Source organism: Gorilla gorilla, chromosome 4 (genome assembly GCF_029281585.2).
Source record: "Gorilla gorilla gorilla isolate KB3781 chromosome 4, NHGRI_mGorGor1-v2.1_pri, whole genome shotgun sequence".
NCBI lineage: Eukaryota > Metazoa > Chordata > Mammalia > Primates > Hominidae > Gorilla > Gorilla gorilla.
Window position 1 is genome coordinate 87593478 of NC_073228.2, and position 27373 is coordinate 87620850.

The 27373-nt window shown below is 36.5% G+C and overlaps 1 protein-coding gene across 4 annotated transcripts in view; it reads left to right on the top strand.

Moving 5' to 3' along the window:
• The window catches only part of VCAN (versican), a 110610-nt gene that overhangs the window by 44941 nt on the left and 38296 nt on the right, over positions 1-27373 (top strand). The window contains exons 7-8 of one of the 4 annotated variants that reach the window (XM_004042242.5): positions 3007-5967; positions 20429-25684. The exons of 1 other annotated variant lie outside the window; for it this stretch is intronic. In XM_004042242.5, coding sequence (XP_004042290.5) covers positions 3007-5967; positions 20429-25684 — 8217 coding nt within the window. The remainder of the gene's footprint in view (positions 1-3006; positions 5968-20428; positions 25685-27373) is intronic. 2 more of the 4 variants (XM_004042243.5, XM_004042244.5) reach the window with 2 other exon arrangements.

Sequence of the window (27373 nt, forward strand, 5' to 3'; positions counted from 1 at the left end):
TTCTAACCATGTTTACATTTAGTTATGTATAACAAATTTAATATAGAAGAACCAAGTTAAAATTAGTCATTTCTCAATAATGTAGAGAGCATGGGAATAAGTTAAATTGACTATCATGCTGCTAATGGGGGTTTTAAGTTTTATTAGGAAAATCTGTCTCATGTCTTGCAACAGAAGCAGAGAAGATGGCCCATAGGACAAAAATGCCATAAGTACAGTGATGTGAAACATCTGTGGGCAGACAGCTGCAAAGGTTGGAAAGGAACTTTTGTGGGAAAAGAATTGTGTTGATTTATGTTGGCTTCCTCAATAATAAAGTTGAAGGAATACTGGTAGTTTTCCAGAGCCAAAACTTCTCCATGTGAATGCACCTATTGGAAGGACACTGTTAGAATAATCTGGAATTGTTTTTACCTTTACAATAGTCATCAGAATACAGTGGCATTTATTCTTAAAATATCTCTTTGTAGATATTGTGCTTTATAAAATTATTTCCTTTTGTGGAATGGTTGAAACAAATGGCAAAAATCCTCAGATACACTGACTTGTGATCAAAATCAGCTGTTAAGTTGATGAAAAAGCCACCCAAACTGAAACGGAAGTCTGAGGTTTTCCATTCCAAGTAGTAGAATTAATTAACTTAATTATAAGCAGACCTTTTCTTTTTTTAAATAGGGCTCTAAAATTATTGAAAACCCTTGTTTTTGGAAACAAAGTCACATAAATACTGGCTTTCTAGAACAGATTCTCTAGGACATATTGCTACCACTTTATTACACAGCAGGACTAGAGGAAGGAATGCAACAGCAAACTCCATAGTAATAATTGACAATGAAATCTAGTTATTTAGTTTTAAAAATATGAGTCAACTTTTAAAACACTATAAACATATTTTCATAGCATTGTAGAAAGTTGCTAGCAGAGAGCTTGGATTAGAACATAGGAAGCCTGGATTCACAGCCCCTTTGGCCCTAATGCAATTGTACCTGTTTCTAAGTTAATTTCATCAGCCAAGGAAATACTCAGAGGGAAAAAGTAAATTTAGCTTTTTTGTTGTTATTAATAATAATATGATTAAATTTTCTCTAATATGCTGTTTGCTAAGTATTTATATTATGTTTCCATGGGAACTTTTTCTGTATGTATCTTTTTACTATTTCCCCAAAGAATGCAGTTATAAGACAAACATGAAATTTGGCAGTTAAATGAAGTAATGGTTATGGAATTTCAGAGGATAGAGAATTGAATTAAAATAGTCATCCACATTTTGGGTTTTTAAGTTGTTCATGTCAATCAAAATAGAACAACGCTTCTTCCAGGAAATGAATGTAGGAAAAGCTTTTCTTTAAAAAGGGGAGGAAAAGGTTATTTAATGTTTTTAAACTCCAACTCTTTTTTGGTTAGTTTTGTTTTAATATTAGAAAGATAAATAATGACAGACTTTAAAGAATATTTAAATGTATCATAATGTAAATAGCCCTCAAATGTTCATGATAAAATCAGTGAAGCTGAGCTTTAAAATGGTCTGGGGAATGACCACAACTAATAACAGCTCGTGCCAGACAAAAAATAACGAACCTGTTATAGCCCTAGTCTGATTTACAATAAAATCATATCATTTTATGATTAAGTTTTTACAGAGCAAATGGAGCTAAAAGGCAGCCTGTTTTGTTTTTTGAGGGTTCCTGTTCTGGAATTATTAAAAGTAAAAAAGAAGATACTATAGATACTATGGCTATTACACCTCTTTTCAGGGCAAACAAGCATTTACTCATAAAACTAGCTTTAAGTCCTATAGGATGTAGCAAAACAATAACTACAGGTTTCTTCAGGACAGTTCTTTTGAGTTCAGTGGCAACTATTAATAGGTTTTTATTTTTAAAAATACTGATTTTTTTTATTTTAAAAAAACAATCATTATATAGTAGGCTGCTGCCTTTTCCCTGTGTTGAGAAAGAATCTTGTTTACAAGCTGTTGCTTTTATACACAATTTAAATTTCTTTAAACAGGCCAGGCCATTCTCTGTAAATCTGGAGCCATTATAATGCAGCATTTTATGATGACAGGTTACTTTATATTGCCTGAGCCTGTTCTTTCTGATGCTTAGGGTTGTTCCCAGTGATTTGTAATTACAGACCTAAAATACATTATGTGGGTACTTTACTTCCTGTTCTACATTTGTGTTTCAGGCTAAAGTAAGCCTGGAAACAAGATCCTTAGGAGATACAAACAGAGTGTGTAGAACATAGAACAAAATGTAGAACTACAACAAATGCCAACTAGCCTCTGCCAGGCACATTTTATAATTTATTAGAAACAAATCTACACCATGAAGTTGAAAGAAGGATGAAGACAAATGTCCAACACCTGGGATCAAGTGAAGAGTGGTATTAAAAAGTTTTAATATCCTGTTTTTATGAAAGTCTCCACATTATGGACAATGTAGTGGTTTATATGTAACTTGGATGCATTTGATGTGGCTTTTTTGTTGTTTTGCAATCTAAGACACACCCTATCCCCTGAGATAATATGCAGCAACTTGAAAAGAAGGGAGCATGTGGAGAAAGCTGGAGACAGGGTACAGAAGCCTCCAGAAGAATAGTACTAAATTCTCCTGCGAGGCTTCAAGTTGACGCTGTAGTTTCTGGTAAATAAACAATCTACTGTATCTAAAATCTGCATTTATATTTTTGGGAGCTTTTCCTTATCTTAAAACTACATAATATTAATTTTCCTTAACTGGTAACAGTCATGCATACTTTTAGGTAAAAGCAGTGATAACCCTTATAACGTAAAACGACTGATCAATTTATGACTATTAAGTGTTCAATTATCTGTCCTCGGGTTAATTCAAGTATAGTTTTAAGACTCCTCTCCATCACAGAACATTTCTGGGTCACCCAAAAATACTCCCTACAAAATACTCAGGAGCACTTAACAAACACTGGGCATACAAGTTTTTATTAGTGACTTGTCTAATCAACTCTTTGAAATTATTTTTCTAGCTAAAGAGGCTACAACCATCGATTTGAGTATCCTCGCAGAAACTGCATCACCCAGTTTATCCAAAGAACCACAAATGGTTTCTGATAGAACTACACCAATCATCCCTTTAGTTGATGAATTACCTGTCATTCCAACAGAGTTCCCTCCCGTGGGAAATATTGTCAGTTTTGAACAGAAAGCCACAGTCCAACCTCAGGCTGTCACAGATAGTTTAGCCACCAAATTACCCACACCTACTGGCAGTACCAAGAAGCCCTGGGATATGGATGACTACTCACCTTCTGCTTCAGGACCTCTTGGAAAGCTAGACATATCAGAAATTAAGGAAGAAGTGCTCCAGAGTACAACTGGCGTCTCTCATTATGCTACGGATTCATGGGATGGTGTCGTGGAAGATACACAAACACAAGAATCGGTTACACAGATTGAACAAATAGAAGTGGGTCCTTTGGTAACATCTATGGAAATCTTAAAGCACATTCCTTCCAAGGAATTCCCTGTAACTGAAACACCATTGGTACCTGCAAGAATGACCCTGGAATCCAAAACTGAAAAGAAAATGGTAAGCACTGTTTCTGAATTGGTAACCACAGGTCACTATGGATTCACCTTGGGAGAAGAGGATGATGAAGACAGAACACTTACAGTTGGATCTGATGAGAGCACCTTGATCTTTGACCAAATTCCTGAAGTCATTACGGTGTCAAAGACTTCAGAAGACACCATCCACACTCAGTTAGAAGACTTGGAGTCAGTCTCAGCATCCACAACTGTTTCCCCTTTAATTATGCCTGATAATAATGGATCATCCATGGATGACTGGGAAGAGAGACAAACTAGTGGTAGGATAACGGAAGAGTTTCTTGGCAAATATCTGTCTACTACATCTTTTCCATCACAGCATCATACAGAAATAGAATTGTTTCCTTATTCTGGTGATAAAATATTAGTAGAGGGAATTTCCACAGTTATTTATCCTTCTCTACAAACAGAAATGACACATAGAAAAGAAAGAACAGAAACACTAATACCAGAGATGAGAACAGATACTTATACAGATGAAATACAAGAAGAGATCACTAAAAGTCCATTTATGGGAAAAACAGAAGAAGAAGTCTTCTCTGGGATGAAACTCTCTACATCTCTCTCAGAGCCAATTCATGTTACAGAGTCTTCTGTGGAAATGACCAAGTCTTTTGATTTCCCAACATTGATAACAAAGTTAAGTGCAGAGCCAACAGAAGTAAGAGATATGGAGGAAGACTTTACAGCAACTCCAGGTACTACAAAATATGATGAAAATATTACAAGAGTGCTTTTGGCCCATGGTACTTTAAGTGCTGAAGCAGCCACTGTATCAAAATGGTCATGGGATGAAGATAATACAACATCCAAGCCTTTAGAGTCTACAGAACCTTCAGCCTCTTCAAAATTGCCCCCTGCCTTACTCACAACTGTGGGGATGAATGGAAAGGATAAAGACATCCCAAGTTTCACTGAAGATGGAGCAGATGAATTTACTCTTATTCCAGATAGTACTCAAAAGCAGTTAGAGGAGGTTACTGCTGATGACATAGCAGCCCAAGGAAAATTCACAATTAGATTTCAGCCAACTACATCAATTGGTATTGCAGAAAAGTCAACTTTGAGAGATTCTACAACTGAAGAAAAAGTTCCACCTATCACAAGCACTGAAGGCCAAGTTTATGCAACCATGGAAGGAAGTGCTTTGGGTGAAGTAGAAGATGTGGACCTCTCTAAGCCAGTATCTACTGTTCCCCAATTTGCACACACTTCAGAGGTGGAAGGCTTAGCATTCATTAGTTATAGTAGCACCCAAGAGCCTACTACTTATGTAGACTCTTCCCATACCATTCCTCTTTCTGTAATTCCCAAGACAGACTGGGGAGTGTTAGTACCTTCTGTTCCATCAGAAGGTGAAGTTCTAGGTGAACCCTCTCAAGACATACTTGTCATTGATCAGACTCGCCTTGAAGCGACTATTTCTCCAGAAACTATGAGAACAACAAAAATCACAGAGGGAACAACTCAGGAAGAATTCCCTTGGAAAGAACAGACTGCAGAGAAACCAGTTCCTGCTCTCAGTTCTACAGCTTGGATTCCCAAGGAGGCAGTAACACCACTGGATGAACAAGAGGGCGATGGATCAGCATATACAGTCTCTGAAGATGAATTGTTGACAGGTTCTGAGAGGGTCCCAGTTTTAGAAACAACTCCAGTTGGAAAAATTGATTACAGTGTGTCTTATCCACCAGGTGCTGTAACAGAGCACAAAGTGAAAACGGATGAAGTGGTAACACTAACACCACACATTGGGCCAAAAGTATCTTTAAGTCCAGGGCCTGAACAAAAATATGAAACAGAAGGTAGTAGTACAACAGGATTTACATCATCTTTGAGTCCTTTTAGTACCCACATTACCCAGCTTATGGAAGAAACCACTACTGAGAAAACATCCCTAGGGGATATTGATTTAGGCTCAGGATTATTTGAAAAGCCCAAAGCCACAGAACTCATAGAATTTTCAACAATCAAAGTCACAGTTCCAAGTGATATTACCACTGCCTTCAGTTCAGTAGACAGACTTCACACAACTTCAGCATTCAAGCCATCTTCCGCTATCACTAAGAAACCACCTCTCATCGACAGGGAACCTGGTGAAGAAACAACCAGTGACATGGTAATCATTGGAGAATCAACATCTCATGTTCCTCCCACTACCCTTGAAGATATTGTAGCCAAGGAAACAGAAACCGATATTGATAGAGAGTATTTCACGACTTCAAGTCCTCCTGCTACACAGCCAACAAGACCACCCACTGTGGAAGACAAAGAGGCCTTTGGACCTCAGGAGCTTTCTACGCCACAGCCCCCAGCAAGCACAAAATTTCACCCTGACATTAATGTTTATATTATTGAGGTCAGAGAAAATAAGACAGGTAAGTCTTTGCTTTCTAGACTAGCATTGAAGGCAATCCGCATTTTATCTTGAAAGTTACTTTTGGGGAAAAAAAGTCAACATACCAAATGCTGCCATTAGAAGATAACTGGAGTGTGAAAAATAAATATTTTAGCTTCATATATTTGTACAAGAATTGGAAGAATATGTTAAACAATGTGGAAGAATGTTAGATACAATTTTATGTTAAAAGTCATAAGAAGCCCTGCTTTGTCATCTAATATAACCAAATCATCACTGTTACATCACTTCAAAACATGCAGAACAAAGTGTTTTAATTTCAGTGTCTTTTCATACATTACTACTCAAGTGTAGCACTAGACTGTGTTAACATTCCATTGGTCTTTAACTATTAACCTTCAGTACTTACAATGTGGACGGCTAAAATCGTTTTGCATATCCCTAAGGTTGACAGAAAGATATTTAAAGGTTTGCTTTGGTTTTTCTCTTCCAGGATTTTACAGGTTTATTATATGACTTGTGTGGTGGGTAATAGGTCTCTAATGTAAGTGTTATTTTAATGTAAATGCAACATATTCTTATGCTATTGTTTTGGGGTATTTTACTGTGGTTTTATCTATTTAGAGCAAATACAACCTAGCTTAGTTGTAGGGAGTATTACAGTTTATTGTATTAAATATAATTTCAGAAGGTGGCTATATATTCATTATCCTTGCTTCCTAAAAACCAGGCTGTAATGTTGTTCATTTTATGATTTAATTGTTTTACCGCTAGGAATATTTGTGATGCCTTCTATTCCACTCAAATATTTTAGCTCTCTGACAGAACTCTTAAAAGCTGTTTGTTTACATTGATTAATACTTGCAGTTGTCATGATCAAATACGATTTATTGCTGTCTAAAGGTGAGCCCACACCATCTTTTACATTTGATAAGCTGAGTTGAGAATATATAGCAAATGCAGTTCAATAAATCAATTCAGGTTTGTCTCTTTCTAGTTTAGAAATTATGATCATGGATTTTAGTTAATTTGCTGTATTTTCATTTTCATATAAGAATTAAATGAATGAGTATTCATTGTTTTCTTGACCTGGCTCTGAGAAGACAGGATAGAAGATTTTTTTTTTTTTTAAGCAGGGTTCTCTCTTACTGTTGGAATATTCCCTTTCGAGTATCATTTTTCTGAAGACTGATGCTATCCTCATTAGAGTGCTCAGGAGTGCACCTATTGGAAACAAACAAGTAGCGTTATTGTCAAGTATGTTTGCATGTAGTGCTGTTGGTGGACACTTCATGGCTTCTATAGGTTTCTACTCTCCAGAATTTTCTGTGTGAAAGCTTTTGCTTGTCAGTGAATAGTAGAGAAGAGAACACACCCACAGAGTATTAAAATTAATCTCCACTTCCCAATACAGTTTAAAAAGGACAGGATTTGATCATGATTTTCTTGCTAATGATATTGTTTCTTGGAAACCATAACATATTTCCTCTTTTCTACATCGTTTTCCATCTCTCGGAACTGGTGTAGGAAAAAGAAAATGAATTGCCAAGAAGTCGGAATGAGGATTGCGTTAGTAAGGCTGGAAAAGAGACAGGAATATAACGGTGAAAGAAAAACAAAAAAGAGGTAAAAGGAAGCAAAAAGTAAATGACTACCAACACTTAGTTTCATAATTTAAAAAAATGCTTGAATGGATATGCAGATTGTTTTTCAATTGATACTACTCTGTTAGTGTAGCTAATAAGTTGAGTTGAATAATATAAAACGCAGTAAAAATGTTCTGCATTTAAAAACTCTTCCAAGTGGGAAACTGCCAGTTAAAGTTAGGAAGTCAAATTACAAAATGGAAAAAGTGAAACTTGATCTCTCTGAAAGAATTGGCAGTCATCAGAAAAAAAGAACTAAGTTATAAATGGTTACTGGAAATGGAGGGTCTGAGTAAGCTAAACCTGAAACAATTTATACAAAGGTGTATATTTATAAGTGAGTTGTGGACTTGATTCAGCTAGACCTGGGAGACGTATATAGGTGTTTCTTCTCCTTCTGCTTCTCAAATGTGGGACTATAATCCACCTTGAAATTAATTTTGTTTTGCATAATAATATTAAGTCAGAAAACCGTGCAATACTTGGTTACTTCCATCAGGCAGAATTCTAATGTGAGAGTGTGTATATGTGTGTACAACAAGGGGATGTATCTGTGGAATAATTATGTATCTACCTACCTACCTACCTTCCTACCTACCTACCTGTGTACCTACCTACCTACCTACCTACATACCTAGCTACCTACCTACCTACCTACCTGTCATCATCTGTATTTTTGTGTGTTCTGTATATGCTGTTCTCCTTAATTAAAAGCATTGTTTATTGTTTTCATAAGACAATGAAGTTTACTCACCTCTAACTGCTCACCTATACTAGTATTATTTATTTTCTATGAGAAATTTTATCGTCCAACATTTTGAGCTTTGGCAAGGGAAAATCCTAAAGCAGATGTTCAATTAACGAATTTCAAGGCAGGTGTATACCTTAATAAGGAAAAGTGCATATGTGCCTGGAGAACCAACCTTTTTATGTATCAAGGCACAATTTTCCAGACTGGAAAGTCCTTGGTGCATGTGTGAACGTGTATAAATCTATTCACAGGAATAGAATACACCTTTATATATACTGTATATCCAAGTAAGCAAAACTACCACCCATGCTATTCTAAACCAAGGCATTCAATAATTTTTTGCTGCACTCAGCGAGTCATATAAATCTTGTTTTTTTTTTTTTTTTTTTTTTTTTTACTACTATGAAACAAAACATGCTACTCAGGACACACTTATGTTATACTTGCTCAAATGGATCTTAATAGCAACTTACAGTGCTGTAGCTAGAGGGCAACTGTAGTTAGCAGTTAAAAAAATCTGAAAGAACTTTTCAGCTCATAAAAGTTTTATGAGCTGAAAAATGCTATGGGGTGTGTTTAACAGTGGTTCAGGGGATACTGAAAACTTTACTCCTGTCTATTTCAGGAGTAATTTGCACACCTGCATTTTGAAAAATTATTGAAAGGCTTTCTTTGTGAACATGCATGAAGGCCAGAATTTGAAGGTGTAGGAAGAGTTTCTTCAACTCCAGATTTTTTTTTAAAGAGCACTCCTCTAAATCACCTGAAATGTTACAAGGTAGTGGAACAGAACTGTGAATGTTTTTAAAAACTGACAAACAGGTATTTTAAAATCAAAGAATAATTTAGAAATGTATGGATATTAAATACCAACATTATTATGCAAATGCTCTTAGTTATAACCTTAAAATAGGCAGCTTATTACCTTTTTTAACAAACAAATTCATATATACTACTTATTATGTGTCAGGCGTGCTTGATGCTGTCTTGTTAGGTGTTCTTTTTCCTACTGGTTTTGTAATTTGTATCTACCCAAATGTATGTGTGCAGGTGCAAAGCAATATTAAATTAAATGATAGAAAGATTAAGATGTTGGTAAAATTATTAATGTAATGCTATTAAAGATTAATTAGATTTTGAGAAATATACAAAAAGCTAAAGGCTTATTGTCTAAATATGGTGTTATGGAGAGGATAAAGAACAAAGAACATTGGCTCTGAGGGCAGGAGCCATCTGGGCAGATACCCATATTTACATCATTGATTGCAGAGTCATCACTTTTTTTTTTTTTGCGACGGAGTCTTGCTCTGTCGCCCAGGCTGGAGTACAGTGGGGTGATCTCGGCTCACTGCAATCTCTGCCTCCTGGGTTCAAGCGATTCTCCTGCCTCAGCCTCCCGAGTAGCTGGGATTACAGGCGCCTGCCACCATGCCTGGCGAATTTTTGTATTTTTAGTAGAGACAGGGTTTCACCATCTTGGCCAGGCTGGGCTTGAACTCCTGACCTTGTGATCCACCTGCCATGGCCTCCCAAAGTGTTGGGATTACAGGCGTGAGCCACTGCGCCCAGCCAAGTCATCACTTTTTAAAAGGTAATGTTTATTTAAGATAATCTCATATAATTTTTTAAAATCACACATTTTCTGTTCTTACAGAATTTTAAAGAACGTTTTAATTATAGAAAAATTACTTTCTGATTTGTTATTATAAGATCCAGGTCCTTTCTTCAAACAAAATGTTACTGAGAGCCCCCGTATCTTGAACAGACAAAAGAGTAGCTGTGTTGGTTAATGTTTGAGGGGGACATCGGGAACCTCACTCCCTTGGGACCTCCTCATCTCCTGTGGTGGTTTTTAAAATAACATGTACCTCACAACACAGCTAGAAAAAGAATGATATCTAGACAATTCAAAATAAAGCAAAAACAGTTACTCATTCCTGGGAGAATTAAGTTCTTAAAAGTAAAAATGTTTCAAAAATTGGTCTGATTATCTATATCTTTATCTCATTACAATGATACACATTTAACATTTACCTTTGAATAGCACTATGCATGGTGCTGAATAAAACACATTAAACAAATATTGTTTCAATCTTATTGATGCCTATGTGTCATCAAGATAATATATAATGGTGTGTCAGAGTCTCACATGTATGTGCAAAACTAAGTCATCATCAAACTCACACTTCGGGCTTAATACTTTCAGACCACTTTTTCTATATATTATCATGTTTAAACTTCAAAGATAATTTGTGAGACAACTAGGGAAAGCAGACAGTCAAACGAAGGTACACTGAGTCTGACATTCTTGGCATTGGGTCTAGTAGCCCTGGCCCTCTTTGGAGCATTTTTGCCATGAAGTGATTCTCTCTCCTGATGAGCTCTGAGAAAACAACAACCCCCTGCCCAGTGGCTTAGGTACTGCCCTGTCTGTCAATTCCTGAAAGAGTAAACTCTGGGAAGACTGGTTTCTCATTGGCATTCTAGTGGTTTGTTAAGAGTATATAATTTAGATTTGGTTGCTGCTAATATGGGGCAGTATGCATGCTCTTCAGATACCTGACATAGCAAGGAAAGAGTGTGCTGAAATTGGTAGTACGTTATTCTGCAGTTCTGGGCAGCTTCTTTCCTGTAGAGTTTTGGAGCACATCTCTGAAAGTGGATGGGTCTGGTGCCTGCACACCTCCGTGGTTCCTTTTCCTGAGCTCCAGCTGTGGCTGTCTGTCAGAGAAGCACATTTTTCTGCAGAGAATTAGAATGGCTTCCCCCGTCTCTCACGGACTGTCCCAAGTCTAGAAAAGAATTGAGTGCCTCTTCTATTAGTCAAATAAAAGGGAAGAGAATGTTTGTCTTCCTTTCCTTTCTGTAGTGTTAAGAAAACAAATGAACTTAATGATTCTAAATTATCAGTGAGCTTAAAACACTGTACTATAGACCAAAGATTACCTTTTCAAAAAGTCCTTTGAGGTGAAATATTTTGTATATGTAATACATAGATGCACATATAAACACACACATATAGAATCTCAATATTTTAACACTTCTTTGGGTAGTTTTACTAACTCACTAACCTTGAGGAAAAAGTTAAGAAATTGAAAAATGTTTTCTTCAAAAGTTGAGATTTAACAATAAAAGGTGTTACTTTGATAACTAAAAGGAACTTTATTATCTTCTTCCTAAAATAAACCAATGCCTATTCTGAAAATGGCACTTGCAATTACAATTTGCCATTATCAAAGCTACCACTGAGGTAGAGGCATTATCTAAAACAAAATACCACTTATCATTTATTGGCAGTTACCTCGAGAGAGACCCATACACCATCTTCTAGCAGAGCACAGTCAATCAAATTACCTTCGGGTAAAGCTATAGCATGTCTAGTCCTTTGACAGATATTAAAGGTGGTCATAAAAGAAACATAAACCATAGGCTGTGCTCCAAAGGCATATTGGCCAGCTAACATTAACACAATCAAATACAGCTGTCATACTAAACATATAGTTACACCGTAGGTAGTATGGTATGACAGATTGTGAATGATAGGTGAGGTCAGAAAAAGAAGGAATCAAGAAAGGCAGGAAATTACAGAATATTTCATGAGAAAGAGGAGACTTATGCCAGTCTCTGTTGGAGGGGTAGATTACAATCCAATTATGACAGGCCAGTTATTAGCCAATTGCTTCCCAACTTAGGCTCACCAGTGGGGTTAAGGAGCCCCAAGTATAAACAGCTGTTTTTCTAAATAGAGTTTCTAAACAGCTTCTGAAGGAGGCCATGTCATCCCAGTGCTGTTTGACATGGCCTGCTTCAGAAGCTGAATACCTTCTTAGGTCTCACGCGGAAACTAGTACAGTTCATGAAAACCCGAGATACTCTGCCAGCTTCTTGAGGAAGCAGTGTTGTCACACTTTTCTGAGCTTCAGTGATTCACACATTTTGATAAGACAGCATGTTCTGTGGGTTAAGTACATTTACCTTTTCAAAATATACTCCCATGAAGTATCATGGTTCAGAATTACACACTTACAAAGTTAAATGGCGTAAAACTACTTTGTAAAAAGTGCCTACACTCTAAAAGGTGATTTAAAGGTTTATGACATCTTAATTCAAGTGAATACTGAATCAGTAGGATTATAGAGCAGGTGCTCTAAGTTAGGGAATCTGGAGTCAGTCTCTCCTTTGCTTATGTGCAATGTGGACCCAGGGATTTCTCAATTTCTCTGTCAGAATTTTTAACATGGTAAAATGGCTATTATTATATGGAATGATATTTCCTAAGCTCTGACGCATACTCTTTCTCCAAATCACAGGGTTTATGAAACAAAGATACACACACACACACACACACATATATATGTATACACACATATATACAGGTAATATACAGATATATTTTTTCTAATTTATTCAACAGTCAAATAATTACAATATACTAACTACATTAGAACTGGATTTTTTTGAAGTACATTCTGGTTAATATTCTGAACCAACATGGAGATGTAGTTAGTTTGCTTCGTAGGATACATGGAAGAGGCAGTTAATGTGATAGAAAGAGCCTTTGGAAAGAGACCTGGGTTCACTGTCAACATTGTTGCAGGAGGCACTCTGTATCCACAATTCTGCATCCTCTGATTTGACCAAACATGGATAGAGGATATTTGAAAAAAAATAAAAAAACACCACAATAAAAAAGAACAATACAGCAATAAAAAATAACACAAATAAAAACCCAACACACTATAATAACTATACAGCATTTACATTGTATTAGTTATTATAAGTAATTTAAATGATTACTTATAATACCTGATTTAAAGTATATGTATATGAATGTATGTGTAGGATTCCTGCAAATACTATGCCATTCTATAAAAAGGACTTGAGTACCATGGATTTTGGTATCCTCCTAGAACCAATCTCCCATGGCTACTGAGGGATAACTATATTTACAGTCTGTTTGGTCTTGTATAAATTACTTAACCTCCACAGGCCTCAGTTGTTATATAATTAAAAATTTATAATAATACTACAACCTCACCACATTGTTTAAAGAAGGGGATCTTTGAGTGATTGCCACATGCAAGTCACTGTGACAGGCATTTCACATATTTAATACTCCTTCAGTGACTAGAAAGCACCAAGCACAATGCCTGATACATAGTAATGACTTAGTACAAATTAATCCCCTGTGGGCTTTAAAAATTATTTCATTTCCAACTTCTAAGTACAGGAAAATATAGACTGTTTTGTTCTAAATAGCTAAAAGCCAAATGATCTTAAAATTCAAGATCATTTATGCCACAAGGAGCCAAGTATAATTGTACTTTAGTGTCTGCTTGACTGAAATAACTTCTTAAAAATCCGAACCCAACATAGGTTGTGTTTTTTTGGGTGGTGCCATTTTGGGTGCAAATCAGAAGCAGCTGCAGCCCTTACTTAAAATTTAAATATACTATTGGCTCTATAGGACCTAAGAGTAGAATTTATTAGCTTTTTGCTTTTCCTCAGGTGTGAAAGTTGGGCTTATGATTTTAATAACTACCAATTTAATTTTTTTCTCATAAAAATCATTTTACAAATTCTCGATACATTTCCCCAGGTATTGGGCCTAGCTTCTTGCATATTTATAGAATGAATGGACATTCCCTGCTGTCTTTTTGTTGTTGTCAAGGAAACCCCCAGTTCTCTACACAGGGATTACATTCTTCTTTCTTAATAGCTCTTAGATCGTTCATTTGTGCAATGAATAAAAAAATGTATTCACAGGTCCAGACAGTGTTCAGAACTTTTTTGGTGGGTGAGGGGCGTAGCTAAGGGGAGAGACATGCCTAGTGAGAGGAGCAATAGGAATAAAAGAAAATGAGAAAGAAATGCTTGTTGAGGTTCCATTTTAATGAGGTAAAGCTGAAAAATTTATGCTTTAAAAAAGACATTGCCTATTTTTGTCACTTTAGAAAATGTATAACATTACTTTTCATTGAGGTCAGTGTTTCATGTACAAAAATGTTAGTTTTTAAGTGGCTTTGTTAAGAGAATAGCTCCATGAATGGGGCCCAGGTTGATGAGGGTGGGATGGACGAGAGAGTGGTGATGCGTTTTAGTAGAAACTATTTTTTCATTTCTATTGAAGTATTTGAATTTTTTTTACAACCTAATTGAGGTGATATAAAATATAAAAATATTCCTTCATCCTGGGGCATCATGTGGATGTCTGAGAACTCACTTGATTACATTAAAAATCGTGTTCCTTAGAGAGAGAATGCCAGTATTTAGACTTTTTGAGTGTGAATCAGGAGGGAAACACACATCCATTGGCAAGAAGATGGATATAATTATTTTTAAAAAGAGTGATTTGATCCTTTGGAGGAAAATAAATTCTGGTGGACCCTCTAAGTAACTGCTAGAATGATTGGGTAATGTATACAGCTTTTGATTCTCCATAAATAATGTAAGCATTAAAAAGGAGATTTTAAACTAGAAGGAAGGAATCTCTGGAGTGAGAGGAAAAGTTTAATTGTATTTCAGTATCTATGTCTATGAAAAGTTGATATACGGTGTCACTGTGGTATACCCAAACTTGTTTATATACATGTATAACCAGTACACAGTAAGTACCATGAGTGGCTTTTAGTGATTTTATCTTTTTACCTTGTAGTACAGTCTCCCTGGTGTCTCACAAGGGTAGTTTACTTACTTTGGCCATATGCTTCACATAGTAGGTTTCTGGAGGTTTTGATTTTTCTAAGATGAGAGAGGGAAAAGGTAATGTATACTTCTGGAGAGTATATTGGAATATAGTATAATCATCATTTTCACTATGCTGCACTTCGGGACGGCTGTCTATTGTATTTTTTAAATAGGAAAACAAAATCTTTTTGTTACACATTAAAATAAAATCCATTTTAAAAAAGAAATGTGATCCTAATATATCTCTGCTGAGTAGATTGGTGTACATTTACGTTTAATTAAAAGCTCTTAAACTTAAATTGTAAAATTCCCCAAAGAGAACGTGAACTTTAACCAGCTGCCTATGCATCTTAGCAACTATGTTTTGTGTCTGGTAACAGTATGACTGGAAGACTTGTGCTCTGTCTACAAAACTTTGTTATGAAGTACTTAAAAATACTTGTGAATAATTTGAGGTCAGCTAGCAATAAAGCTTTGTGTGAAATGTCATTAAAAAAAGCCTATTAACCATGGTACTGTTATATTCAAGTCAAGCTGTTAAAATACATTCATATAAACATAGAAAAGATTATGCATACACTCTGTAGAGTTCTGTGGTTTGACTCTTGAAATCCAAATAAAAGTTATATTGCCTTTTGAGTAAAATTCTAGAATAGAGCAGTCTTTTATAAGACTAAGAGCTTCATCTAAGAGCTTGAAATGTCAATTACACCATTGGGTTGCTCTGTTCCTACGAAATAGAGCAGATCTCCATTTTGGAATGAGATACCTCCTCTCACAGTAGCACAGGTGTACCCCCCCACCCCCTTACTATACACCACAAAGAAACTTTTCTGGTTTGCAATAATCTCGGTTGAGATTCTCTAATAACGTGTGTGGTGGGTGGAGGTGGTGACAGGAAATGGGGATGAAGAGGTAATTTCAGAGGAAGAATAAACTAAGAGGGGGCAAGTAGGATTTGGTGAGATGCAAGGAGTTAGTGACAAATATTTGGGCGATAGGGCAGGGAAAAATTTATCTGCATATATTAATAGTAGATAGGTTTTATACCCCACCTCTCCCTGCTATGAGATGTTAAAAGTATGGGAAGAAATAAACTATACTGACAGAATAAAATTTAGATTGTATGTGTAGGAAATGTCAGCAGAAAATTTTAACTTGAAAGCCCTGGGTAATTAACATTTCTCTCTCCTTCAAACTGATATTAAGCAATCCAGCCAGGTGCAGCAGTACACACTGTAATCCCAGCACTTTGGGAGGCTCAGGCAGGAGGATTGCTCAAACTCAAGAGTTTGAGGCTGCCTGTAATGGTACCCCTGCACTCTAGCCTGGGTAACAGATCAACAACCTGTCTAAAAAAAAATCCAATAAGACCATTTGCAAGTTGTCACGAACTTATTTAAAGAATAATAATAGTTGCTTAATTGTGAGACTATTACTTTCAGAAAAAGGAAACAAAATAATTTCAACTCCCATTTTGCGTATTTTTTGAAATTAAAGAATTCCCATTTAGTAGACAATTTTTTTTCTGGGGATCTAGTATACAACATTAAGACTGTAGTTAATAAAATTGCATTGTATTAGAGATTTTGTTGAAAAGGTAAGTTTCAGTTGCTCTTCTCACAAAAAGATGGTATATATGTTAATCTGCTTCCTTTACCATCTATATACATCCCATAACATCATATTGTAAACCTCAAATACACAATAGAGTTTATTTTAGAAAAAGAAAATTTCTATCATACTTATTAAATGAGCATATTATTTTATTTATATGTAGATTTTCTTCTCAATTACTTAATTTATTTTGATGTGCTGCCAGCTTCATGATGAGAAACATAAGATGAAACTGCATAATACATTTCTGTTTTCTATCATTTTGAAGGCAAGTCAGATCAAATAGTTGCGAGGTGGGTGGAGAAAGGAATCCTAATCTAAATTTAATGATTAGTACATTTGCAATAAGTACATTCCGAAAGTTTCCCATTAAAATAGGAGAAAAGAGTTTAGTAAGGCCAGTTCTCTAACTTACTGGCAGGAACATTCGTTTCAGAGAGAGAGAGAGGAAGGGGGCAAGGAGAGACTTGGAAAGTATAGTTAGGTCTCTCTGAAGTTGACAAGAGAGTGTTTGCCCTAGGGTCTGATACACAACAGGTAGTAAATTTTGAGAAATCAATGAGCATCTGAAGAGATATTACATTCAGGGCAGCATGCATGGTTGTGGTGGTAGTGAATTTAATTTTGTGTGCAAAAACCAATATGAAGCAATGCTGTGTTTGTGAAATGTATGCAAAGATTCTGTCTCTGAAATGCTTATACTGCTGTGATTGAAACATTATCATATTTATTTAGGTTAGAAAATGGAATTTACTACATCTGAGTTGGTTTTTGGTGAGAAATTCTGATATGATAGTCTAAAATGGCAAGGAAGTCCTTATAGATCTATGAGCAATTGGAAGTGTTAGAGTTCTTGATCTGAGAGAAATATGACCCAAAAGAATATTATACTTTGTTAATTGGAGCTAAAATCAGAAACTATAAAGTGACTTGACAGAACTTCCGTCTGTAATTACTCAATAAGAAGATCATGAGATATGTTTGTATCAGTCTTATTTTTTTGAAGTAAAGAATTTACTTAGAAATTCAAGTAAATCTATAATAGCAATGAGTGTTCTTACCCTATTCTTGGCCTAGGAGTTTGTAAATATACAATATTAATCAGATATTTCCTTATTTATCCTTGTGTTTTGCTGGAGAAACCTAGCTGAATGGCTCGTTTTAACTTCATTATTTACAAAAGGGTACAAAATATGGTAGAGGTTCTTTATATGCTTGACACTGACCCATGTTTCTTATTTAAAATCTTTTCTCTGTATTTAAATGAAAGTTTTGGTGTCACCAAACAGGGTAAGTAAGAATTTAGTGTACCTTTGTCTAATATTTCTTAATCATGAATTCTAGTTTTATTTAAGTTAATGAAGCAAAATAAAAGAGTTGCTTGCATGTAAAATGATAGTGTGAGCAGTTTAAGATATGCACATTTTTAAACTCCAGTTAAATCCCATGAAGTTGTACTGAATAGTTTAACTGAGTCTGGCTTAATTCAACTATATTCAAATAGTTTTAGCAATGAGAGACTCCTGGCTTAGATAAAATTATTGATGTGAATATTTCAAGAGATTCTTTTGTACAGAAGGCATTTTAAGTGCTTCCGCTCATATAGTTTAAACATTTTCTTCACATTCTTTTTTCATAGCGCAAAGTTTACCTTCAATGCAAACTGAATTAAGAGGATGTTATCATCTGAATATTTTATGGTGTCCTATTTTAAAACATATACACCATGGGTACTATATATAAGATCCGAGTAACAACTTTAGTGACCTAATATTGAAGAAACCTAGTCTTTTTAATTACCTATATTTTTAAATGACAAGGCATTTAATCATTTTCCTGCACTGAGCAATTAGTAACAATTGCAACATCTGTGTCAGAAATAATCTGTATTCATTTTATGTTTTTATAACACACTAGAGTTATATATTTATCTTGCTTCTCTTTGTGGTAGAAATATTTTCTCATTTATTTGAATACCCATATGCTGTAGTTTAAGTAGTTGAAAAGCTGAATATATAGAATGGAATGGAATGGAGAGAGAAGAAATGAACTGTAGTGTGTAAAATTTCGATAGGAAGGGTGTTTAGTTAGGATAAGAATAACCCAGTCCTACACAGAAGTATTTTAGTGAAATAATTTAGTGAAGATGTGGTGGGATACAAAAGAGAGTTTTCTTTCTTGTTTCTATTAGAATAAAAGGGATAAATGTATATATCTTCGCATTACATAAAAGTCTTATTGTCTGGGTTTTTTAATTTAAAAAAAATTCAAGGAGCTTCTGTGGAATTTGTCTTGGTGGTTCCTACACTTCTATATTTGTCTTGATTCATAAAATAGATTAGAATATAAGCAACACTGATTCCTCTTCAATAGGGTTTTTCCTTCTCTGATGAAACAGCAAAAGCTAGATATTGTTTCTTCTATACATAGAAGGAAATAGCTTCTTGCAACAGGAACAATTCAGGAGAAAACAGTTGTTTTCTCCCCTTTAGATGATAGGATGGGAAGCAGGCTTGGCTCCGTCATAATGATTTCTCCTAAACACTTCTCAGGTTTGGCCTATGCATGTGTGTTATAGATTGGGGATAGTTTGAAAACTAATTCTGCAGTATTATTCCTATGGGCAGGGTGGTGAGTAGTGTGTAAATTCTTTGTCTTCTTTATGGGTCAGTATATCCACAGGCACATTTTCATACTGCTTTGTCACTGAAAGTAAGGCAGCTGCAGTGGCAGGACCCTGTTCTAGGACAGTTGAATGCCTCTATGATGAGGCCTCAGAATTTCCTCTTTCCTAGTGCCCAAGACAAGGAGCTTTGCTGATGTATTTCTGATAGCAGAAAAGGCCATTGAGCTTAGTGGTTGGTACCATATGGCAATTTACAATCTGGGAAATATTCTGATGATACGTACTTTTCGAAGAATGCTAGTTAGAATATTTAGATAGGACTCCTGAACTTTCTTTGAGAAAATGTTAATGACAAGAACTAAAATCAGCCTAATCTGGGTCACATCCCAGGAAGGATAAAGGTCTATAGGTGTGGAAGGCTCTTTCTGGTCCGTTCAGTGAGCTATTTCCGATAGAGCCCTCCTATCCAGAGCTTCCCACTCTTGTGCATGGGATGTGGTTAAGCTCTTGTCTCAGTGCCACAGTAGGTAGAGGATGCCATTGCAGCGTAAAAGGGCTATAAATAAAGCTTTCTTGTTTTTCCATAAAACAATCTGCTCTAGAACGGATTATGAAGGGGCCAGAAGGAATCTCTTCTCATTTTCTTATTGAATAGAGAATGTATAAATTATTCCCTTACATAAAGGACAATTACTTTTTCTATATAGATCATATATAGAAATAGAGCTATAGAAAAAGTAATTAATTCTATATGATATGGCCTCAATTTTTAATGTTTAAATTGTTTTTATATGAAATAGTGTTAATTTTACTCTTTTTGCAGTTCACACAAAGATGAATTCCTGCACTTCAAGATTACGTTGTATATGTGATTCCTTGCTTCATTTTAAGGACTATGTTGTTTTCTTAAATGTGTTGATGAGTCTTTATAACCTGTTTTAATAATGTTAAATTGAATTCATTTTTCTTATTGTTAATACAAAAACAGTAAATTTGAAGACTGAGAACCATATAAGAGGGTGATTGCACTTATTATGAAAAGATTTGAATCCTTCTTTGTGTGTATGGGTGTGACCAGCCTTGCTATCAATTTCTTCTGTCATACACTGCCAAATTTTCTATTTAAGTATTGTGAAAACTCTGTTTTTTTCAGGTCGAATGAGTGATTTGAGTGTAATTGGTCATCCAATAGATTCAGAATCTAAAGAAGATGAACCTTGTAGTGAAGAAACAGATCCAGTGCATGATCTAATGGCTGAAATTTTACCTGAATTCCCTGACATAATTGAAATAGACCTATACCACAGTGAAGAAAATGAAGAAGAAGAAGAGTGTGCAAATGCTACTGATGTGACAACCACCCCATCTGTGCAGTACATAAATGGGAAGCATCTCGTTACCACTGTGCCCAAGGACCCAGAAGCTGCAGAAGCTAGGCGTGGCCAGTTTGAAAGTGTTGCACCTTCTCAAAATTTCTCAGACAGCTCTGAAAGTGATACTCATCCATTTGTAATAGCCAAAACAGAATTGTCTACTGCTGTGCAACCTAATGAATCTACAGAAACAACTGAGTCTCTTGAAATTACATGGAAGCCTGAGACTTACCCTGAAACATCAGAACATTTTTCAGGTGGTGAGCCTGATGTTTTCCCCACAGTCCCATTCCATGAGGAATTTGAAAGTGGAACAGCCAAAAAAGGGGCAGAATCAGTCACAGAGAGAGGTACTGAAGTTGGTCATCAGGCACATGAACATACTGAACCTGTATCTCTGTTTCCTGAAGAGTCTTCAGGAGAGATTGCCATTGACCAAGAATCTCAGAAAATAGCCTTTGCAAGGGCTACAGAAGTAACATTTGGTGAAGAGGTAGAAAAAAGTACTTCTGTCACATACACTCCCACTATAGTTCCAAGTTCTGCATCAGCATATGTTTCAGAGGAAGAAGCAGTTACCCTAATAGGAAATCCTTGGCCAGATGACCTGTTGTCTACCAAAGAAAGCTGGGTAGAAGCAACTCCTAGACAAGTTGTAGAGCTCTCAGGGAGTTCTTCGATTCCAATTACAGAAGGCTCTGGAGAAGCAGAAGAAGATGAAGATACAATGTTCACCATGGTAACTGATTTATCACAGAGAAATACTACTGATACACTAATTACTTTAGACACTAGCAGGATAATCACAGAAAGCTTTTTTGAGGTTCCTGCAACCACCATTTATCCAGTTTCTGAACAACCTTCTGCAAAAGTGGTGCCTACCAAGTTTGTAAGTGAAACAGACACTTCTGAGTGGATTTCCAGTACCTCTGCTGAGGAAAAGAAAAGGAAGGAGGAGGAGGGAACTACAGGTATGGCTTCTACAGTTGAGGTATATTCATCTACACAGAGATCGGATCAATTAATTTTACCCTCTGAATTAGAAAGTCCAAATGTAGCTACATCTAGTGATTCAGGTACCAGGAAAAGTTTTATGTCCTTGACAACACCAACACAGTCTGAAAGGGAAATGACAGATTCTACTCCTGTCTTTACAGAAACAAATACATTAGAAAATTTGGGGGCACAGACCACTGAGCACAGCAGTATCCATCAACCTGGGGTTCAGGAAGGGCTGACCACTCTCCCACGTAGTCCTGCCTCTGTCTTTATGGAGCAGGGCTCTGGAGAAGCTGCTGCCGACCCAGAAACCACCACTGTTTCTTCATTTTCATTAAATTTAGAGTATGAAATTCAAGCCGAAAAGGAAGCAGCTGGCACTTTGTCTCCACATGTGGAAACTACATTCTCCACTGAGCCAACAGGACTGGTTTTGAGTACAGTAATGGACAGAGAAGTTGCTGAAAATACAAGCCAAACATCCAGGGAAATAGTGATTTCAGAGCGATTAGGGGAACCAAATTATGGGGCAGAAATAAGGGGCTTTTCCACAGGTTTTCCTTTGGAGGAAGATTTCAGTGGTGACTTTAGAGAATACTCAACAGTGTCTCATCCCATAGCAAAAGAAGAAACGGTAATGATGGAAGGCTCTGGAGATGCAGCATTTAGGGACACCCAGACTTCACCATCTACAGTACCTACTTCAGTTCACATCAGTCACATATCTGACTCAGAAGGACCCAGTAGCACCATGGTCAGCACTTCAGCCTTCCCTTGGGAAGAGTTTACATCCTCAGCTGAGGGCTCAGGTGAGCAACTGGTCACAGTCAGCAGCTCTGTTGTTCCAGTGCTTCCCAGTGCTGTGCAAAGGTTTTCTGGTACAGCTTCCTCCATTATTGACGAAGGATTGGGAGAAGTGAGTACTGTCAATGAAACTGATAGAAGATCCACCATTTTACCAACAGCAGAAGTGGAAGGTACGAAAGCTCCAGTAGAGAAGGAGGAAGTAAAGGTCAGTGGCACAGTTTCAACAAACTTTCCCCAAACTATAGAGCCAGCCAAATTATGGTCTAGGCAAGAAGTCAACCCTGTAAGACAAGAAATTGAAAGTGAAACAACATCAGAGGAACAAATTCAAGAAGAAAAGTCATTTGAATCCCCTCAAAACTCTCCTGCAACAGAACAAACAATCTTTGATTCACAGACATTTACTGAAACTGAACTCAAAACCACAGATTATTCAGTACTAACAACAAAGAAAACTTACAGTGATGATAAAGAAATGAAGGAGGAAGACACTTCTTTAGTTAACATGTCTACTCCAGATCCAGATGCAAATAGCTTGGAATCTTACACAACTCTCCCTGAAGCTATTGAAAAGTCACATTTGTTCTTAGCTACTGCATTAGTAACTGAATCTATACCAGCTGAACATGTAGTCACAGATTCACCAATCAAAAAGGAAGAAAGTACAAAACATTTTCCCAAAGGCATGAGACCAACAATTCAAGAGTCAGATACTGAGCTCTTATTCTCTGGACTGGGATCAGGAGAAGAAGTTTTACCTACTCTACCAACAGAGTCAGTGAATTTTACTGAAGTGGAACAAATCAATAACACATTATATCCCCACACTTCTCAAGTGGAAAGTACCTCAAGTGACAAAATTGAAGACTCTAACAGAATGGAAAATGTGGCAAAAGAAGTTGGACCACTCGTATCTCAAACAGACATCTTTGAAGGTAGTGGGTCAGTAACCAGCACAACCTTAATAGAAATTTTAAGTGACACTGGAGCAGAAGGACCCACGGTGGCACCTCTCCCTTTCTCCACGGACATCGGACATCCTCAAAATCAGACTCTCAGGTGGGCAGAAGAAATCCAGACTAGTAGACCACTAACCATAACTGAACAAGACTCTAACAAGAATTCTTCAACAGCAGAAATTAATGAAACAACCTCATCTACTGATTTTCTGGCTAGAGCTTATGGTTTTGAAATGGCCAAAGAATTTGTTACATCAGCACCAAAACCATCTGACTTGTATTATGAACCTTCTGGAGAAGGATCTGGAGAAGTGGATATTGTTGATTCATTTCACACTTCTGCAACTACTCAGGCAACCAGACAAGAAAGCAGCACCACATTTGTTTCTGATGGGTCCCTGGAAAAACGTCCTGAGGTGCCAAGCGCTAAAGCTGTTACTGCTGATGGATTCCCAACAGTTTCAGTGATGCTGCCTCTTCATTCAGAGCAGAACAAAAGCTCCCCTGATCCAACTAGCACACTGTCAAATACAGTGTCATATGAGAGGTCCACAGACGGTAGTTTCCAAGACCGTTTCAGGGAATTCGAGGATTCCACCTTAAAACCTAACAGAAAAAAACCCACTGAAAATATTATCATAGACCTGGACAAAGAGGACAAGGATTTAATATTGACAATTACAGAGAGTACCATCCTTGAAATTCTACCTGAGCTGACATCGGATAAAAATACTATCATAGATATTGATCATACTAAACCTGTGTATGAAGACATTCTTGGAATGCAAACAGATATAGATCCAGAGGTACCATCAGAACCACATGACAGTAATGATGAAAGTAATGATGACAGCACTCAAGTTCAAGAGATCTATGAGGCAGCTGTCAACCTTTCTTTAACTGAGGAAACATTTGAGGGCTCTGCTGATGTTCTGGCTAGCTACACTCAGGCAACACATGATGAATCAATGACTTATGAAGATAGAAGCCAACTAGATCACATGGGCTTTAACTTCACAACTGGGATCCCTGCTCCTAGCACAGAAACAGAATTAGACATTTTACTTCCCACGGCAACATCCCTGCCAATTCCTCATAAGTCTGCCACAGTTATTCCAGAGATTGAAGGAATGAAAGCTGAAGCAAAAGCCCTGGATGACATGTTTGAATCAAGCACTTTGTCTGATGGTCAAGCTATTGCAGACCAAAGTGAAATAATACCAACATTGGGCCAATTTGAAAGGACTCAGGAGGAGTATGAAGACAAAAAACATGCTGGTCCTTCTTTTCAGCCAGAATTCTCTTCAGGAGCTGAGGAGGCATTAGTAGACCATACTCCCTATCTAAGTATTGCTACTACCCACCTTGTGGATCAGAGTTTAACAGAGGTGCCTGATGTGATGGAAGGATCCAATCCCCCATATTACACTGATACAACATTAGCAGTTTCAACATTTGCGAAGTTGTCTTCTCAGACACCATCATCTCCCCTCATTATCTACTCAGGCAGTGAAGCCTCTGGACACACAGAGATCCCCCAGCCCAGTGCTCTGCCAGGAATAGATGTCGGCTCATCTGTAATGTCCCCACAGGATTCTTTTAAGGAAATTCATGTAAATATTGAAGCGACTTTCAAACCATCAAGTGAGGAATACCTTCACATAACTGAGCCTCCCTCTTTATCTCCTGACACAAAATTAGAACCTTCAGAAGATGATGGTAAACATGAGTTATTAGAAGAAATGGAAGCTTCTCCCACAGAACTTACTGCTGTGGAAGGAACTGAGATTCTCCAAGATTTCCAAAACAAAACCGATGGTCAAGTTTCTGGAGAAGCAATCAAGATGTTTCCCACCATTGAAACACCTGAGGCTGGAACTGTTATTACAACTGCCAATGAAATTGAATTAGAAGGTGCTACACAGTGGCCACACTCTACTTCTGCTTCTGCCACCTATGGGGTCGAGGCAGGTGTGGTGCCTTGGCTGAGTCCACAGACTTCTGAGAGGCCCACGCTTTCTTCTTCTCCAGAAATAAACCCTGAAACTCAAGCAGCTTTAATCAGAGGGCAGGATTCCACAATAGCAGCATCAGAACAGCAAGTGGCAGCGAGAATTCTTGATTCCAATAATCAGGCAACAGTAAGCCCTGTGGAATTTAATACTGAGGTTGCAACACCACCATTTTCCCTTCTGGAGACTTCTAATGAAACAGATTTCCTGATTGGCATTAATGAAGAGACAGTGGAAGGCACGGCAATCTATTTACCAGGTAAGATCACAACGTTGATAAATCTGTTTCCAAACCAGGAAACAGTCCCTTGGTGCTAACATTTATATGTATGTAATTTTTATTGTGATGTTAAATCAATGGAGAGTTTCATATTATTCACATACCAGCAGGCCAGGCCACAGTATTGAGTTCATAATGAGATGAAATGACAGTAAGTATAGATTAGTTTTGGACTTTACAAGTAGACTTTGTATTTTTCTGGGTTTTAGAAATAATATACAATTACAACACGGAAAAGATGAAATTATTAATGTTATAAAAATTCAGTTTGTTTTTACTCACAACTAGAGTATTGCTTTGTCATATGTCTCATAGTTATACATGTTAGGTTTAAAAGTAGAAAAAAAGTCCTATTTTTAAAAACCCTCCCATTGATGGATGCTATTGGTGCAGTATCAAAATCTGTCAGGCCTTTAACATTTGAATTAGTACATAGCTCTAATAATTATTTCAGAGTTTGTGCGGTATGAATATCAGCTCATACTTATATGCAATGTCCTTGTTTAAGACAGTCTACATAATGCATCAAACACAGTGCCTACCAGTAGTGAGTAGTCATTTATTATATAGACATACTGCCTGTTGAGAGAAGTTTTCTGTGTATTTACTGAATGTATGGAAAGCATGAATTTGATACTGATTCATATAAGCCATCTCTTCTGATTGTCATGAAAAGGCTATAAAAGCCCTGTGTGAAAGGGTAAGAGGTGAAGGTTCAGAGAGGTTCAGCAACTTGCCCAAGGTGGCACAGCCACATTGTGGTAAAAGTAGGATTTGAACCCAGCTTAGCTCCACTCTAAAGTCCATAGTCTTTTCACTGCTCTTTGCTGGTTTCAGTATAGTATAAAAATAAACAATTGATATTGAATAATATATGAACCAGGAATCTTGGAATATTCACTTTGTAGAATTTATTTTCCTCTTAATCTAGCCTGAGAATGTTAAGAAATCAGCTCTAATGGTGTTTTCCCATAATGTTATTATTTAAATTAACAATGTCAGTGGAATCCACAAATAGACATCACCACCTAGCTGCTACCTGGAAAAAGAGAAAGAAAAATCAGTACTTTAATGTCTGTCTTGGTTGAAATTATATGTTTCATTTTAATTAATATGTTTTATGCCATGACTATCGTTAAAATTATTCTTCTGATCATATCAGTATTACCTTTTGTGCCACCAATGCTTTATTTTGATGTGCTTCAGAAAGAGTAAAATGGAAAGTACAATTTTTAATAAATGGCTTGAAATATTTTGAGGAAAATTGATCAAAGGTACTTGACATTGGGTTTTTTGTTATCACTGTGTGTTAAATCTGTAAATGATAATCTAGTAATTTGGCTAATATTTATTGTTTTTTAATTTAGTTTAATATACTTCAGTTTGTTAAAAATATTATGTAAAAATAACTGGTAATAACTAGGTACATATAGAGTTAAGTTTGATGAATGAGAAATATGTACCAATTATCCAGTTTACAATATTTACCAAGATTTATAGTTTGCGTCTTCATTGCAAAACAAATGGTCACGTTAGCTTAATTCAGTGAACAGCGGCTCATATGGGATTACCTGGTCTATCTGTTGCAGATTCAACTTTCAGAGGTTAATACGAACTGTTTAGGGGAGAATAACATTCATAAAAACAGAAGTTTCCTTTTAATTGGAA